At 36.9% G+C, this 14,793-nt stretch overlaps 1 protein-coding gene across 2 annotated transcripts in view; it reads left to right on the top strand.

Moving 5' to 3' along the window:
- LOC106111390 (talin-1-like) overlaps positions 1–14,793 on the top strand; it is a 50,955-nt gene that overhangs the window by 12,868 nt on the left and 23,294 nt on the right. For both annotated transcript variants that reach the window (XM_013293454.1, XM_013293453.1), the window contains exons 11-37: positions 225–310; positions 387–472; positions 1,235–1,334; positions 1,914–2,000; positions 2,720–2,838; positions 3,248–3,364; positions 3,456–3,578; positions 4,174–4,288; positions 4,573–4,650; positions 4,964–5,085; positions 5,600–5,692; positions 6,461–6,619; positions 7,010–7,223; positions 7,297–7,409; positions 7,873–7,978; positions 8,465–8,542; positions 8,660–8,781; positions 9,141–9,233; positions 9,570–9,722; positions 10,125–10,335; positions 10,662–10,786; positions 10,891–10,999; positions 11,760–11,837; positions 12,660–12,781; positions 13,671–13,760; positions 14,147–14,305; positions 14,468–14,681. In XM_013293454.1, coding sequence (XP_013148908.1) covers positions 225–310; positions 387–472; positions 1,235–1,334; positions 1,914–2,000; positions 2,720–2,838; positions 3,248–3,364; positions 3,456–3,578; positions 4,174–4,288; positions 4,573–4,650; positions 4,964–5,085; positions 5,600–5,692; positions 6,461–6,619; positions 7,010–7,223; positions 7,297–7,409; positions 7,873–7,978; positions 8,465–8,542; positions 8,660–8,781; positions 9,141–9,233; positions 9,570–9,722; positions 10,125–10,335; positions 10,662–10,786; positions 10,891–10,999; positions 11,760–11,837; positions 12,660–12,781; positions 13,671–13,760; positions 14,147–14,305; positions 14,468–14,681 — 3,272 coding nt within the window. The remainder of the gene's footprint in view (positions 1–224; positions 311–386; positions 473–1,234; positions 1,335–1,913; positions 2,001–2,719; positions 2,839–3,247; positions 3,365–3,455; positions 3,579–4,173; positions 4,289–4,572; positions 4,651–4,963; positions 5,086–5,599; positions 5,693–6,460; positions 6,620–7,009; positions 7,224–7,296; positions 7,410–7,872; positions 7,979–8,464; positions 8,543–8,659; positions 8,782–9,140; positions 9,234–9,569; positions 9,723–10,124; positions 10,336–10,661; positions 10,787–10,890; positions 11,000–11,759; positions 11,838–12,659; positions 12,782–13,670; positions 13,761–14,146; positions 14,306–14,467; positions 14,682–14,793) is intronic.

Raw genomic sequence — 14,793 nt, 5'->3', positions numbered from 1 at the left:
AAACCACTTGGTCTCCGTCGCCATCCGGCGCGTGCAGGTGAGGTTGACAATTGGACGGATAAGATGTTAGTTCCGTTCCCCTTACCCCCCTAACTGAAGAAACTGTTAATAAAAAAATAATTGCTATAAAAATTTAAATACTCCTCAACTTTCCTTATCTAGCCTAGTCTATATATTTCTTATATGTGTTTAGTTTCAGACCTTTTTTACAAATATTTTTGCAGGGGTCATATAATCCAAAATGTAGTTCCAATGAAAGTGGTCGAGCAATCTTATGTAGGACCGAGCAAACTTATACCTTATGCACAAGGTAAGTAAGGTGTTTATTCGGTTACATATAAAATCTTTTAAATTCAGGTTTTGTTGTAATTTGACAATATTTGTAGGAACGGAAGCACAACAAGGCACGCAAGTTATGACGGTGCAACAAATAATTTCAACTAATAAGGTTGCTACACAACAAAAAGGTGTTGTAAGTACCTTCTTCTCATATTACTCACAGAATTACCTATCTAACGGTGAAAAAAATTTTAAAATCGGCCCAATAGTTTTTGAGTTATTTCATTATATACAAAAACACAAATCTTTCCACTCTATAACATTAGTACAGAGGAGTAGTTTCCGCGCGACTTCATCCACATCAAATTATTATAAACATTATTTTATTTGTCAAATTTTCAATTACAAATGCCCTTTGAATGTACAAATAACAACAAAGAAATTTCAAAGGCTTCTTTATTGTCAACTTGTAGTTTTCGGCCCTTCCCCGCATGACGGTTGTTTCCAAATTATTTACTCCCTAAATTTAATAGCGTGATAATATATAGCCTAAAGCATGTCGTAGGTGTATGGCTTTTTATTAAAGAAAGAATCATTTAAAAATGTACTGTGATTGCTGACATCCTACGTCACAAAGCAGTGTGCGTTATATATAGCGTAAACACATTTCTTTATGTGTAATGTAAACAGTAGAACCTCGACAAGTTAAAGTCCAAGGGAAACCCAAAATATTTTAAGTTATAGAGGTTTTAAGTTGCAAAGGGTCTATGTTATAGAGGTTTTGTGCTCTGATAGGAAGGGAACATAGATTTTTTTGAAGTTATAGAGGTTTTTAAGTTATCGAGGTTCTACTGCACTATGATTTTATACTTCAATAGGATCACTTGAACTTTTTATTAGTTTTATCATGTTAAAATTAAAATATTATTTTTTTATATTAAAATTATTGTTACAGTCTGGACAGACGGGAGTCTTTGGAAATAATTCTATGGAATATCTAAAGAAACTTAACCGCATTAACACTTATTCTGTAGAGATGGTAGCATTTCTAACAGGTAAGTGACAATCTTGTTTTATTATTTTGTACAAATTTAATACGAAGTTATCAATTAAAATACCCAATATGAAAGTCTAAGGGCCCCTCCCTAAACTGGCTGATAGAGGCTCAGATAGCTAAAATGACGTCACTGTCAGATAAGGTAAAATCTGATATTTTCATCACATATTTTACACGTTAGATTGTTATCAGACAAGTTACAAGAATTTGGTAGGATCGACTCTAAACATGTCTTAGAATTTTCTTATTGTCGGATATAAAATCATTTAATTGGTTACTATCGGAGACACTTATAGTTAGTCCTACTAAATTCTTGTAAATTGTCTGATAACAACGGAACGTGTAAAATGTGCTATGGAAATATCGGGTTCTGTTCTCTTCAGACAGACTCATCTGACAGTGATGTCATTTTTAAGCTATCTGAGCCTCTATCAGCCAGTGGTGGGACAGATCCTTAGTATAGTATAGAAAGTAGCATACATGTACATGAATGATGAGTTATGAGAACGTCTCTGAGTGCAGTTAGTCTGTTAGTTTTGTATTTGTTTGTTTTTTTACCCTATGTTTTGAATTTTAGATCCTCATTTCAAGCAGGTGGATAAAGTGAAGAAAGTGCAAGCATTATCTACAATTATTGAAGAAGATATGAATAACATAATTGAAGGTAAACAGCATTTATTGTTAGAGTCCAGAAAACAGAGTCCAAAAAGCAACAGTTTCTTGTTTTGTGAAGCCACAAAGAGTTTTAAAATATGTGTAGAGGAAGCATTTTTCACATGATCTACTAACGCTATCTATTGACAGGTTTTCAAAACCTATTGTCAATATATTTAAAGGAATTGTCAACAGATGTCACTAAATCATATTTAAATGTTATACTTCATTTTGTAACAAAAGAGGGAGCTTATTATAATTTTGTAATATGTTTTTATAACTTATCAATACAAGGACTTGAGGTGGTACTAAACTTGACAACTAACAAAGTACCTTTTAAAGAAGTTACCGGTGATATATTGTTCCCTATATATTTTAAAATGTCTGTTTGTCCCCTTTTGTAAAATGACTTGTAATATATATCTATACATGTAATAAAATTGCAGTGTCTGTAATATCAAAAGAAAAATTCCAGATATCTGGACGATGTGGTTGCGTTGCTGATAATGAAAATAGCATTTTAAAAAATCTGTCTGTTTGTCTGTCTGTCTGTCCTCAAGTCGCGTTTGTTCCGGGTAATCTCCGAAACGGCTGGACCAATTTCATGAGACTTTCACTGAAGGGTAGCTGACATAGACGGACATATAACAGGCTAATTTTTATGTTAATTTTGGGTAGACGAAGGCGCGGACAACAGCTAGTTTTGAGATACATTTTGTTTATTACCAGGTGTGCACAAGAGCGTTGAGAACGACAACGAGGAAGTGAGAAGAAAGATTCTATCAGAACTGGACGAGCTATGCGCGAGTTTCAAAGATTTTATAGATACGTCGCATGAGAAAGACTTTGTAAGTTTACTAATTGTATAGTTAAGGAATTAAATTTGCTATCCACTTATGATCTAATATTTTCGGGTATGAAATGGTAGTCCTGGCTTGTCCATTTACAATTAGAGATAAGAACATATAATTAAGACTAGCTAGCTATAGTTATGACAGTCTAGAACAGTGTTTCTCCCCCTTGGGGGCGTATGAAACCTAGAGAGGGCGTTATAGGGCCTCAGAAAAATGGGGGGAGTTGGTGTGGGTTAGGGGGCGATGTTTAATTTATAATTTTATTTAGCATTTTAAATTTCACTAAAATTGTATAAAAATGGGGGTAGGGGGCTGAAAAATTATTGAATATCAAAGGGGGCGGTAAGAGAAATAAGTTTGATATACTCTGGTCTAGAAGATCAAAGAAGATGTAACATTGCAGGGAACGCTGGAGAGTTTGGACGAGGCGCAGAATGCAGCAGAGAAGATCGTGGGGCACGGCACACAGTTGTACTGCTCCCTAGATCCTGGCATTAAGCGACGTAGCAGGATATTGAGGGTATATAATAAAAAAAAAAGTTTTTTATTGACCTTAAGCTAAAAGAACTACGTAACGCACAAAGTATTTAATGATTTTTAAAATTTTCTAGCGTTCTCACAAGAGTTTCATTGAAGACGATAAGACGGAAGCTACGTTGCGCCGCGCGTCTTTCCTCGCCGCCGCCGCACACGCCTGCAAAGCTGTGGATGGCGCCAAAAATGCTTTGGATATGGTAAGACCAACTGCTGAAATTATATTAGAGATTTGAGATATTTTCGAGAATTTACATATAGTGGGAAACTTTAGTTTTGAACCAAAGGTATCTAAAATGTTAATTAATATCGCTAAATTATGATTTATGTGTGATGATATTATCTGGTGATCCATGGATCGAGATTGAACATTGGTTTCTGCTCTATATTGATAGACTAGCTGTTGCTTGTGACTTTATCTGTGTGAAATAAATAAAAATAGTAATAAATATAGTCTTAGCCTCTCTGAAAAATGAACTTTTTAATGGTGAAAGACTTTTTCAAATCGCCCCAGTAGTTTTTGAGTTATTTCAATACATATAAAAACACAAGAATACAAATCTTTCCACTTTATAACATTAGTATAGATAGCTATTGCTTGCGACTTCGTACGCTTAAAATAAAAAAAATCTTACATTACTCACAGATAAATTGCCTTTTTAATGAAGAAGTAATTTTTGGAATAATCCCAGTAGTTTTTGAATTTTCCCAATATACATAAATACATGTCTTTTGTTTTTTAATGTAAGTATACAGGAAAGAATATATCAAGTGTTGATTAAAACTCTTAAACAGACGTTCGAGGGTTCAATCCCAGAAGGCGAGGAGGTGTGCGAGCTGGAGCTGGCAGCTCGCCAGAAGGTCGGCAAGCTGAGTGCGGCTGTGGCTATCTTGATGTCCGCACAGACTGGTGAGTATTATCTGCATTTGACTTCAAATAACTTCGTTATATACAGTGGTAGAGTAACATCTTCAGAAGACAGGCGTGAAGTGGGACCAATTCCGCGTGCAATTTGATGTGTGGTGTTGGAGGCCTAAATTTAGTACCTTTCCCTTTCCATCCTTTTCTTAAGAGGAAAGGATGGGAAGGAAAAGTGGATTTAACGGTGGCGGAGACGCATAGGAAGGGGAAATGTCCTTTTTATGTCCGTTTCAATCACTTTATTGTAAAAAAAATGTTATTTTGTTATTCAGATCCGGACAACCTGGACTACACAGCGGCCATCACTTCTATGACAACGATTGATGAATTATTACCGGAGTTAATTCAAGGTAAGTGTCATTTTCATGATGTCCATTATAGGCGCCACCAGCCGTCTAGAGAGGCAGACCGACGATCAAGGGGCTGTAGACTGATGATCAATGGGTGGCGAGATGAGTAAGGATAAAGGGGGGTATAGACTAAGGATCAAAGAGGGTGTAGACTGACGATCAATGGTTGGGGGGAAGACTAAGGATAAAGGGGGGGTGTAGACAGAATCAAGGTGGAGAGGTTAGACTGAGGATCAGAGGGGGGGTAAACCGAAACTAAGTCTGTCTTCTGGTATAAGCTTTTTTCTCTAGAGATTAATTATTGTTTTACCAGATGTGAAGGGTCTGGGCAGCGTGAAGGACGACAGGTCCCGCATCTCCTTGCTGAGCAAGGTCCGCGCGCTCTGCGACGCCACCAGGAACATCTGCGCCATGACTGGAGATGAGGATAAGGAGGTATTTTATCGGATTTATTCAATACCACATTTATTGCCACACTCGTTTCATCATCACCAGTTCATTATACGTCCCCTCCGAGGGGCTCGGAGCCTACCTTGAGTAAGGGTGACTAGGCTATAGTCAACCACGCTGCCCCACTGCGGGTTGGTTGACTTCACACATATCTTTGAATTTCTTCGCAGATATGTGCATCACGATGTTTTCCTTCACAGTAAGAACGTCGTGTAAATACGAGTAGATTCAGAGCGGCCACATACTTTTTACCAAACTTTCAAACAACATTGTGAGCTTGTCGTATATTTCGTAGCCAATTCAACTGTTTAGTTGCACAACTAAAAATCGAGTAGTATTCGCTCTAAACTCATAAGAATCAAAGCGAGATTAAACAGTTGTGCGATAGTTTTTTGCTTGAATTGGATATAACAGTTACCGACGGATTTTTCCAACAAATGGTTTGAAAAATCCGTCGGTGTAGATTTAAATTTGTTAGTTTTTCTGTTTGTATTTATAGAAGATGCAAGATTTGGCCCTTAAGTACGCGAAGTCTTCCGACAAATTAATCTTCACGTTGGGTCGGGGCTCCGTGCCTGATAAGGAAAATCAGGTAAATTTACTATATCGTGACATACTCTACTTCTGATTATAAGGTTTATCCGGCAAGCAGTAAGCAGTAGAGGATTAAGGTATTAATAAGTGTCTATACATATTTACCACGGGGAGTGTTCCGAGGAGTTGTTTGGAACGTTGTTGTTCCTGCCGCCGAATTTCGTCATCGGACGACACGACAGACCGCCAGGTACCATCCTCACCATCTCGATGGGTGGCATTCCACAACTGTGCGGTTTTCGCGGAACTTTCTGCCCCGCACAGCCGCGTTGTGGAACGGTCTGTCCTCGGCGGTATTTCCAAACCAATACGACTTAGGGTCCTTCAAGAAGCGAGCCTACAATTTCCTCAAAGGCCGGCAACGCATCTGTAGTTCCTCTGGTGTTGCGGATGTCCATGGGCGTCGTTGACCACCTTTGTGTTCCCGCCGCTCGTTTGCCCCTTCTCATATAAAAAAAAAATTGTCGTCTAGAACCAAATATTACTATCAGAACTGATCGAGATTAGAGGAAGTTTGAAAGTAGCCCCAGTGGTAAAAAGGTAAGGAGTAAAAGGTAGGTATGTTAAGAGGAGGGATGAATCACATGTTACAAGAACCTTAGTTATGAGTGTGGTACTCCAGTAGAAGTAGACATAGAAAGAGATGGATTACAAGAAAGTATGATCAAGAAGGGAGTGACTGAGATGACGGTAGATAGATTTGGAGGATGAAGAGCCGGTGTGCTCTATGGGAGTAGGATAAGGTAGATGATGAGACCTGTTCCAGGTGATGGATCTGAGCCGTGACGTGGGCGCTAAGAGCGCGCTGCTGGTGCAGCGTGCGGGGGAGCTGGCGCGGCTGGCGGGGGGCCCGCGCGCGCCCGCACTGCTGGCTAGCGCCGCGCGCTGCGGGGACCGCTCCGACATACTGCTCGCCTGTGCACAGGTATATACCGAAATATGGATTTTTTATAACAAACCTTTAGAGCTTGAACACCTCTGAGAACTGTAGTCTTAATCTTATAAAGAGGAAAGATTTACATTTTTATATGTATTGAAATAACTCAAAAACTATTGGACCGTTTTTAAAATTCTTTCACCATTAGCAAGATAATTTATCCGTAAATAACTTACTTTTTTAATTTCACGCGGATGAAGTCGCGAGAAACACCTAGTAAGAAATATAAACGTAAGTGTGCACTACCAACACTTTATTATCCTTTAATACGATAGTGTCCAGATACGTGAAGAAAAATACGTAAGATTTTGATTTTACTTAAGTTCAAAATTCGTTAATTGAAAATAGCGCCATCTATAGTATTTCGTGTGATTCCAGCTGACAGCGCCATCTATAACGGAGCCGCATTGCCAGAGCGCGATGTCTGCGGGCGCGGCGGCGCTGGCGGCGGCCGCGCAGCGCCTTGCCCTCGCCTGGAAGCCGCTCGTAGAGCAGCCGGGCTGCGCCATCTATGATGAGACATTGCAAACTCTCTGCTTAGATTTAATGAAAGCCTTGGATAGATTGAAACAAGCTTATACTGATCTTTCAGGTATAATAACTCAAAAGATTTTCTTATAAAAACCTAAATAAAGAATTTAGTACTAGAGAAAATATTTTTACAGAAGAAAGCAGTCAAGATAATGATGAAGTAAAACAGAGAGATCGTCTCAAGTTCATTGCCAGTGTCAAAGATACTATAAGTAAAATATCCGAAACACAAAAGGAATTAGACAAGGTACATGTAATAAGACAATAATTAATTCTGCCGGGATTTCTAGTATTCGTTACAGAAAGGATAATTTTATTTAAACTTAGAATTTACTCAGGATCAGACATTTAAAAAATCTATAGACTACACTGAACATTTTGTCACCGGTAGTTTCTCTGAAAGATATACATCAGTTTAGTGCCACCTCTTGTCCTTGAAAGTAATGACATCTATTGGCGAATAATTTAAACACAATTAATTATATTGACATGTAGTTTTGAGGATCTATCAACAGATAGCGTTAGTGGGTGCTAAAAATGTCTCAAGTAAAGTGCCTACTATGTCTACTCTATACTTTTTTGTAATCTCTTTCCTTGGGTAAATGAAATAATTAATTAAATGTTTTTCTTAACCTTTGAGGTCAATGTCAAAGATAAGTAAAAAACAATATTATAAATAAGAATTGTATTTATTTTATTATTTCATTCAGCCTTGTCCAGTTAGTTCTGGAGACAATAAGGAGCTGGAACGTCTGTTAGGACAACGACTGGCTTTGTTAAACTCCTACATCGCCAGTCTCATAAGAGCTATTGCTGGTAAGTTTCCATACTTAAACTTTTAAGCTCTAAGTTAGCTAATATACTATCATCATTTTCCTCCTTATCCTACTCCCGTAGGGCGCGACAGGTTTTTGTCCTCCAAATAACTCTATCATACATCATCTGTCATCACTCCCTTTTTGATCATGTCACCTTTCACGCAATTCATCCATCTCTTTCTATGTCTACCTCTACCGGTGTACCACACTCATAACTAACGTTCTCCTTGTAACATACGATTCCCTCCTCATAACGTGCCCCCATGCTAACCTTTTACTCCTTACCTTCTCTACCACTGGGGCTACTCTCAAACTTCCTCTAATATACCACACATCCATCTTAACATTCGCATCTACCACATGTAGTCTCCTTTCATCTGTCCTTTTTACTGCCCAACATTCAGATCCTTGTAAATTTTCCCCTTTACTTTACTAATCACTGTATACTATGTAACTGTATTTTGTAAGTTCTTTTTTTTCTCAGACAAGGAGAATCCAGATTACGCAACAGCAGAAGAGGCAGTTGCCTTGGTGTCAGATTTAATACCAGATTTAGTACGAGGTAGGAAAACCAAATTATCGAAGCTACAACAAGCGTTAACATCTTCCTTTATTTAAAGCTTTGTAGATCTCTTTTTATATCTAGGTTCTATATGTTTAACTTTTTCGTTTTATCTAGATATGAAAACAATTAGTGGGACGAAAGACGAAAAGACAGGACGAGCGCAAGTGAACGAGACTCGGGCACTGCTTGATGCTATCAAAGACGTTTGTGCGACCACTGAGGATAATACGATGCAGGTGCGTTTTTAATTAATAATTATCTATAGAAAGTTTATTATTCCGTGTGACTTTTTACGTATTGCACTGTATTAGTTAAGGCGCCATCTTTTGTAAGATATTTTAGATGTAATTTTTAAAACAATTTCTGTCTTCCTAAAATTAAACAAAACCTGTTGCTCACGACTTCGTCCGCGTGAAATTTAAAAATGTAACCGGCCAAGTAGTTTTTGAGTTACTTCAATATAGACAAAAATACGAAGACAGAAATATTTCCTCTTTGTATGGATTACATTATTAAACTGATCTAATAAGGACGACATATATTTATCACAGCTTTTTATCTAAAAAGATACATTAACTAAAAAATCTAATTTCAGGAGACGAATGGTGCGTCGTCAAACTTCGCCCGACATTCCTCAAAGTTGTGCTACGCTTTTATACCTCGAACTGATCCCAGGAAAGAGAATATGGTAAGAAAAATAAATAACAATAACAAAAATATGGAACTATAAATTTAACGAATTACAGTTTTGGATTTAAAAAGTACCAAAGAGATTCAAAAAAGATATAGAGTAGGCAAAGTTCCTATTTCACTTGAAACATTTTTCACAAAATCTAATGTTTGTTTTTTTACGCTGTTTAGTTTTTATAGTAAAAGATGGCGCTTAATATAATTTCGCCAAATGTTTTATTAAAACGACACGAGATGGCACTAAACCTGATATATAATACCTTTCAGAGAAAGTACGGATGGAAAAATGTCCACTGCCTCGTCTATATGTTTCCTAAATATCTTATCTTTTTAGATGATAGATTTAGCAAAGAAGACTTGTGAGCAAGCATCTGAGCTGCTGACGCACGTAAACCAGGCGGTGGACGAGGTGGAGGAGGGGCAGCTGCTGGACGCGCAGGGAGCCCGGCTGGTGGACGTCGTGCAGGCGCTGCTCACCACCGCACAGGTAACCTGGTGATGAAAGTGTAAGATTGAATAGGTAATATGCATATGACGCCAAATTAAACAGTTTTTTCTGTGTACTTTATTACTATAAAAATTGTTTTTTTTTTAAAACTCCCTTGCCAAGTTCTAAAACGCAACACTGTTGTTCGAAGCAAGCTATGAGTGATTATAATCAATTTTTACTTTTGATAACTCTGATAACCAATCAATTAATTTTTTGTTTGATGACGTCACAACACTCCGTCTGCGTTTTAGTCGCATCAAAATTATTGTGATTTTTTTTAGCTCAATTTTGGTGTCTTTTTTCATTTTGTTTTTCTTATTATCTTATACCAAACAAAAACGTTTATAAAATAAGAAAATACATGCGTATTCCCTATTTAACATTTTCTTGTACAAATAGATAACAGCGTCATCTTTCGCCGACGCTCGGTGTCAGTCAACATTGCTGGGCGTGGCCGACGACGTGTCGTCAGCAAGCCAGCGACTGGCCGAGACTTGGGCGCCGCTGGTCCGCGGCCCAGCGCATCAACAATTACGACAAAATCTACATAAAGGACAAGCAGATCTGGAAACCGCACTTAACAATTTAAGAGCTGTTTGCCAGAAATTTGGTATGTCTATTACTAAACCGATAATTGACTACCCTTTTTCTTATATTATCTGATGGCATTTCTAAATTTGTCCAATCTTTGTAGACCTCTATATTCAATTTCATGAATTTTAGAGCGGGCGCACGACTTTGTATCGCACAACAGTTGTGTGAATGTCGGTTTCACAGCACAACTGTTTAGTTGTACAACTAAAAATCGAGTAGTGTGCGCTCCGTATAAGCTCATAGCAATAAACACGAAACTAAATAGTTGTTCGATAATTTGGTCTCTGGTCCGCAAAAATAACTATAATCGTCGCGTATAGCTATGTTCAGTGATTATTTTAGGTGAAGAAAATAATAAATCCCAGGATCCAAAATCAGAAGAGAAGGAAAGAGAACGATTGAGGTTCGTCGCGACGATGACATCTACAAAGAATAAAATATTAGACGCAGAAAAGATGTTAGAAAAGGTAAGTTAAGTATCTCGTGAAAAGAAATCGATTTGAAACCTTTTGCATCTAAACCACATATAAAGGGAGAAAGTGGAGGAAGTTTTGAATTAATTTTCTTGCAGCCAATAAACGACATTGTATCTGAAGACAAGACAGTTGTACAAAGCAGACTGGCAGACCAACTGGCACAGCTCAATGCTGCAATAGCAGCACTTGTCCGTGCTACTAATGGTAATTCTATACTCATATTATAAAGAGGAATGATTTGTATTTTTGTATGTCATCATTAACTTGCCTATATCCCTTACGGAGGGTCGGCACAGTATGTGCTGCTCCATGCATCTCTATCAGCCGTCCTATCTGAATCCACTCCTTTCTTAAGCATATCCTCGTTCACACGATCCTTCCATTCTTCGGTCTTCCTCTTCCTTTGAAGCCATCCACATTCATTCTTAACACTTTCTGGTTTATGTCCCCATCGTCCCGTCGCATAACATGTCCATACCACGCTAACCTTTTGCTTCTCAATTTCTCCACCACTGTTACTTTCAAACTTCCTCTAATATACATTCTTAACTTTATCCATTCTTGTCACACCTCACATCCATCTTAACATACACATTTCAGCCACATGCAACTTTTCATCCTCAACTTTGGTGTCTCAACATTCAGATCAACAACATATGTATTGAAATTAAAAAACTACTAGGTCGATTTCAAAAATTCTTTCATCATTACGTTACTGAGTAACATAGGCTATACTTTTCAATTTCACGCGGGCGAAATTGCGTGTATCAGCTAGTATATTAATAAAATAACGAATTACAGCCAATATGCCCTTTCTACGTCCTTTTATCTAACAAAGGCATTTGTTTCTTAACTAACATATATTTAAAGATAGCTCTCACATCGATATTGACAATCTACGATAACTGACATTTACCATATTCTACTATAAAAAAAACAATTTAATCCTTTGTTTTTTTTTCAGATTCCAATAATGTAGATTATAATGCAGCAGAACAAAGTATTGCCAAAATTTCCCAACTGCTGCCAGATGTTATTAACGGTCAGTTTTTAATTTATTTTTTTAACACATTACATTTTTTAACTATCAGCATATAGTCAATTTTTCACCTTAAGAAAAAAAAAATTTTTCTTAGTAATATAAATGCGAAAGTTTAGATGGATGTTTGTTACGAGTTTGTAGCCTAAACTGCTGAATCTCTATGAAATTTGTCATAAATCAAGAGGATAGTATAAAAGAACACATAGGCTTACTTTTGTTTTTTATTTCCACACGGATGGAGTCGCGAGCGAAAGCTAGTTTGTTATAAATGTAGAGGATAGTCTGGAAGAAAACAATAGAATAATTGGTTTTGTTTTTTTTTTTAACGCGGAAGTAATCGCGAACCTAGGTGGTACATAATAACAGAGAATGTTCTAGACGTAGAAAGAGGATTATAAGGATGATCAAGAAGAGAGTGACTGAGATGACGGATGATAGATTTGGAGGAAAACCCGGTGCCCTACTAGAGTAGCATAAGAATGGAGATGATTTTCTGTTCAAAGAGCGTCGGTGGCGCAGTGGTTTAAGCACTTGACTTGTAATCTACAGGTCTTGGGTTCGAATCCCGCCGTACCAATGTGATTTTAGATTTATCGGATTTTCATATGTACAAAATTTACGACGTTCTTACGGTCAAGGAAAACATCCTGATGCTTGCATATATCGGCTAAAAAATTCAAAGATGTGTAAAGTCAACCCGCTGTGCAGCGTGGTTGACTATGTCCTAGTCACCCTAACTTAGGGTAGGCTCCGAGCCCCTCAGTGGGGACGTATAATGAGGTGGTGATGATGATGATGATGATTTTCTGTTTATCGTCTCAGAAACACATTCACTAAGCAATGTGAACGACGATGTCTCTCAGCGCGCGATGTTGCGCGAACTGCAGAAACTGTTCAATGCGACAAGAGATATCTGCAAATACACTGAACAAGGAGATACGCAGGTACAAACATATACTAATATACACTTTCAGACATTATTGTAAAAACGTAAATATACTTTCATAATCAGTCTATCGATTCCCGCCAGAATGACGCGCTAACCTGATTGACTTTGACAGATATAGGGATGGGACGTGTATGCCAATAATCTAGTGTTGCGCCGTTACTTCGGCACAGTATCGATTTACAATATAAACATACTTTTTTGTTATGCAGGATATCAGCAATCCCAACATATTTTTGAAAAAATAATTGGGAGGCTTTATTATAAAAAGTAACGCTTACGGCACGCTACAGACTATTTAATTTAGAGGTTGAATAATTTGGAACAAATTTGTCAAGCGTAAAATTCATGGACATAGTCACACGGGAACAGCTAATTTGCAATACTTTTAATAATAACAATACTTGTGATTATTCAAGTCATTGATGATTCTAAAGAAAATTATATCTTCTAGGATATCATTAAAGATGTAACTGTTTTCTGTGTATTGTAACATTACATGTCGAACATTTATAAAGTCAGTATGTAGTGTTACAGCGAAAAGAGCGACGCTCGATGCGAATGATACACCTTGTAACATTGTTATATTGGTCGGTACGCACCTACGATTGCACGAGAATACTAAATACGTTTAGTACAATACTATTCTAAAACATTTAACTATTTAGAGGTTATCTAACCAGTTTTAGGATTTAATGCCTTGGAGTCTCTAATGACTATAATTTGATCACGTTTTTGCACAAGTTTTACCAGATATTAAAAGTTGATTTTTGCACCAGAAGTTATATCTTAGATTTTGTGTATTGTTGATAGTGTAGATGTAATTTATGTTAATTTAAATTTTGAATAAAACTGATTCAGAGTTAATCTAATATATATATTTCCAGGCTATTAATGATACAGCTCTCGATTTCGCTGAAGCATCAGGAAAGCTGACCTACGTTTTCAAACCTAAATCACCTTCAAGGAACAACAACGTAAGTAAAACAATTTTTATAATCTCAAATAGTTAATTCAATATTCTGTAAATAATTTTTTTTATCTGTGGTATTGTTAATTAACATTTTTATTTTATTTTGTTCTTTAATCGATGTTATTCTTGTAATAGCAAATGAAATTTGCTTTATACTAGCATACTAGCGACTCTGAAAGTGAGTAGCCTATGTGTTCTTCCAGACTATACCCTACATCTGTACCAAATGTAATCTAGATCCGTTCAGCAGTTTAGGCTACAAACTCTAACAAACATCTAAACTTTCGCATTTATAATATTAGTAAGAATACTCGGCTTTTTACTCTAGGATCAGTATTAGGTATGAAATACAGATTTCAGATAAAACTTCTAGAATTTGTGTATTTCCAGATAACGAAGTTAACAACCGAAACTTGTAATAAAGCTTCGAAGTTGCTGACAGATGTTCACGAGTTGGGGAAGAACTTGGAAGGAGAAGATGGAACTCACCTCGATGATTGTGGAGTAAAACTGGTCAATGCTTCTAAATCTTTGCTGACAACTGCACAGGTAAATTATATCGACATTCTAACAAAAAAATGTAATCCAAAGCATATTTTTATATTTAGTGTTAGTGTTCATTTGACTAAACTATCGCACAATTGTTGTGCGATATTTGAGTCAAAGGTGTGCGCTTGCTTTTACTATGATTTAATAAACTTTGTTTTACAGATATTGGAGCCGTCATTAAGCAATCCTATTTGCAAGAATTCCTTATTATCTGCAATAGACGATGTTTCTTCACTGTCCGAGGAATTAAAGGCAGCCTGGTCACCGGCGAAGCGTCAACCACAACACAAGACTGCTGTGGATAGTCTTGAAAAGGAGAATAATGAATTAAAATTGGCATTAGATAATTTACGATCTATTTGTAAAGATTTTAAAGGTTAGTATAGAATTCACTCCCTTCTTACGCATATCCTATTTACCTGCGGTCTTTTTCTAACGTAATAAAGAAATATTTCTTTCTATTTCTTGTTATTTTGATTTGATACTTT

Source organism: Papilio polytes, unplaced genomic scaffold (genome assembly GCF_000836215.1).
Source record: "Papilio polytes unplaced genomic scaffold, Ppol_1.0 DF824169.1, whole genome shotgun sequence".
Classification (NCBI taxonomy): Eukaryota; Metazoa; Arthropoda; class Insecta; order Lepidoptera; family Papilionidae; genus Papilio; species Papilio polytes.
This window is presented reverse-complemented; position numbering and strand designations above follow the sequence as displayed.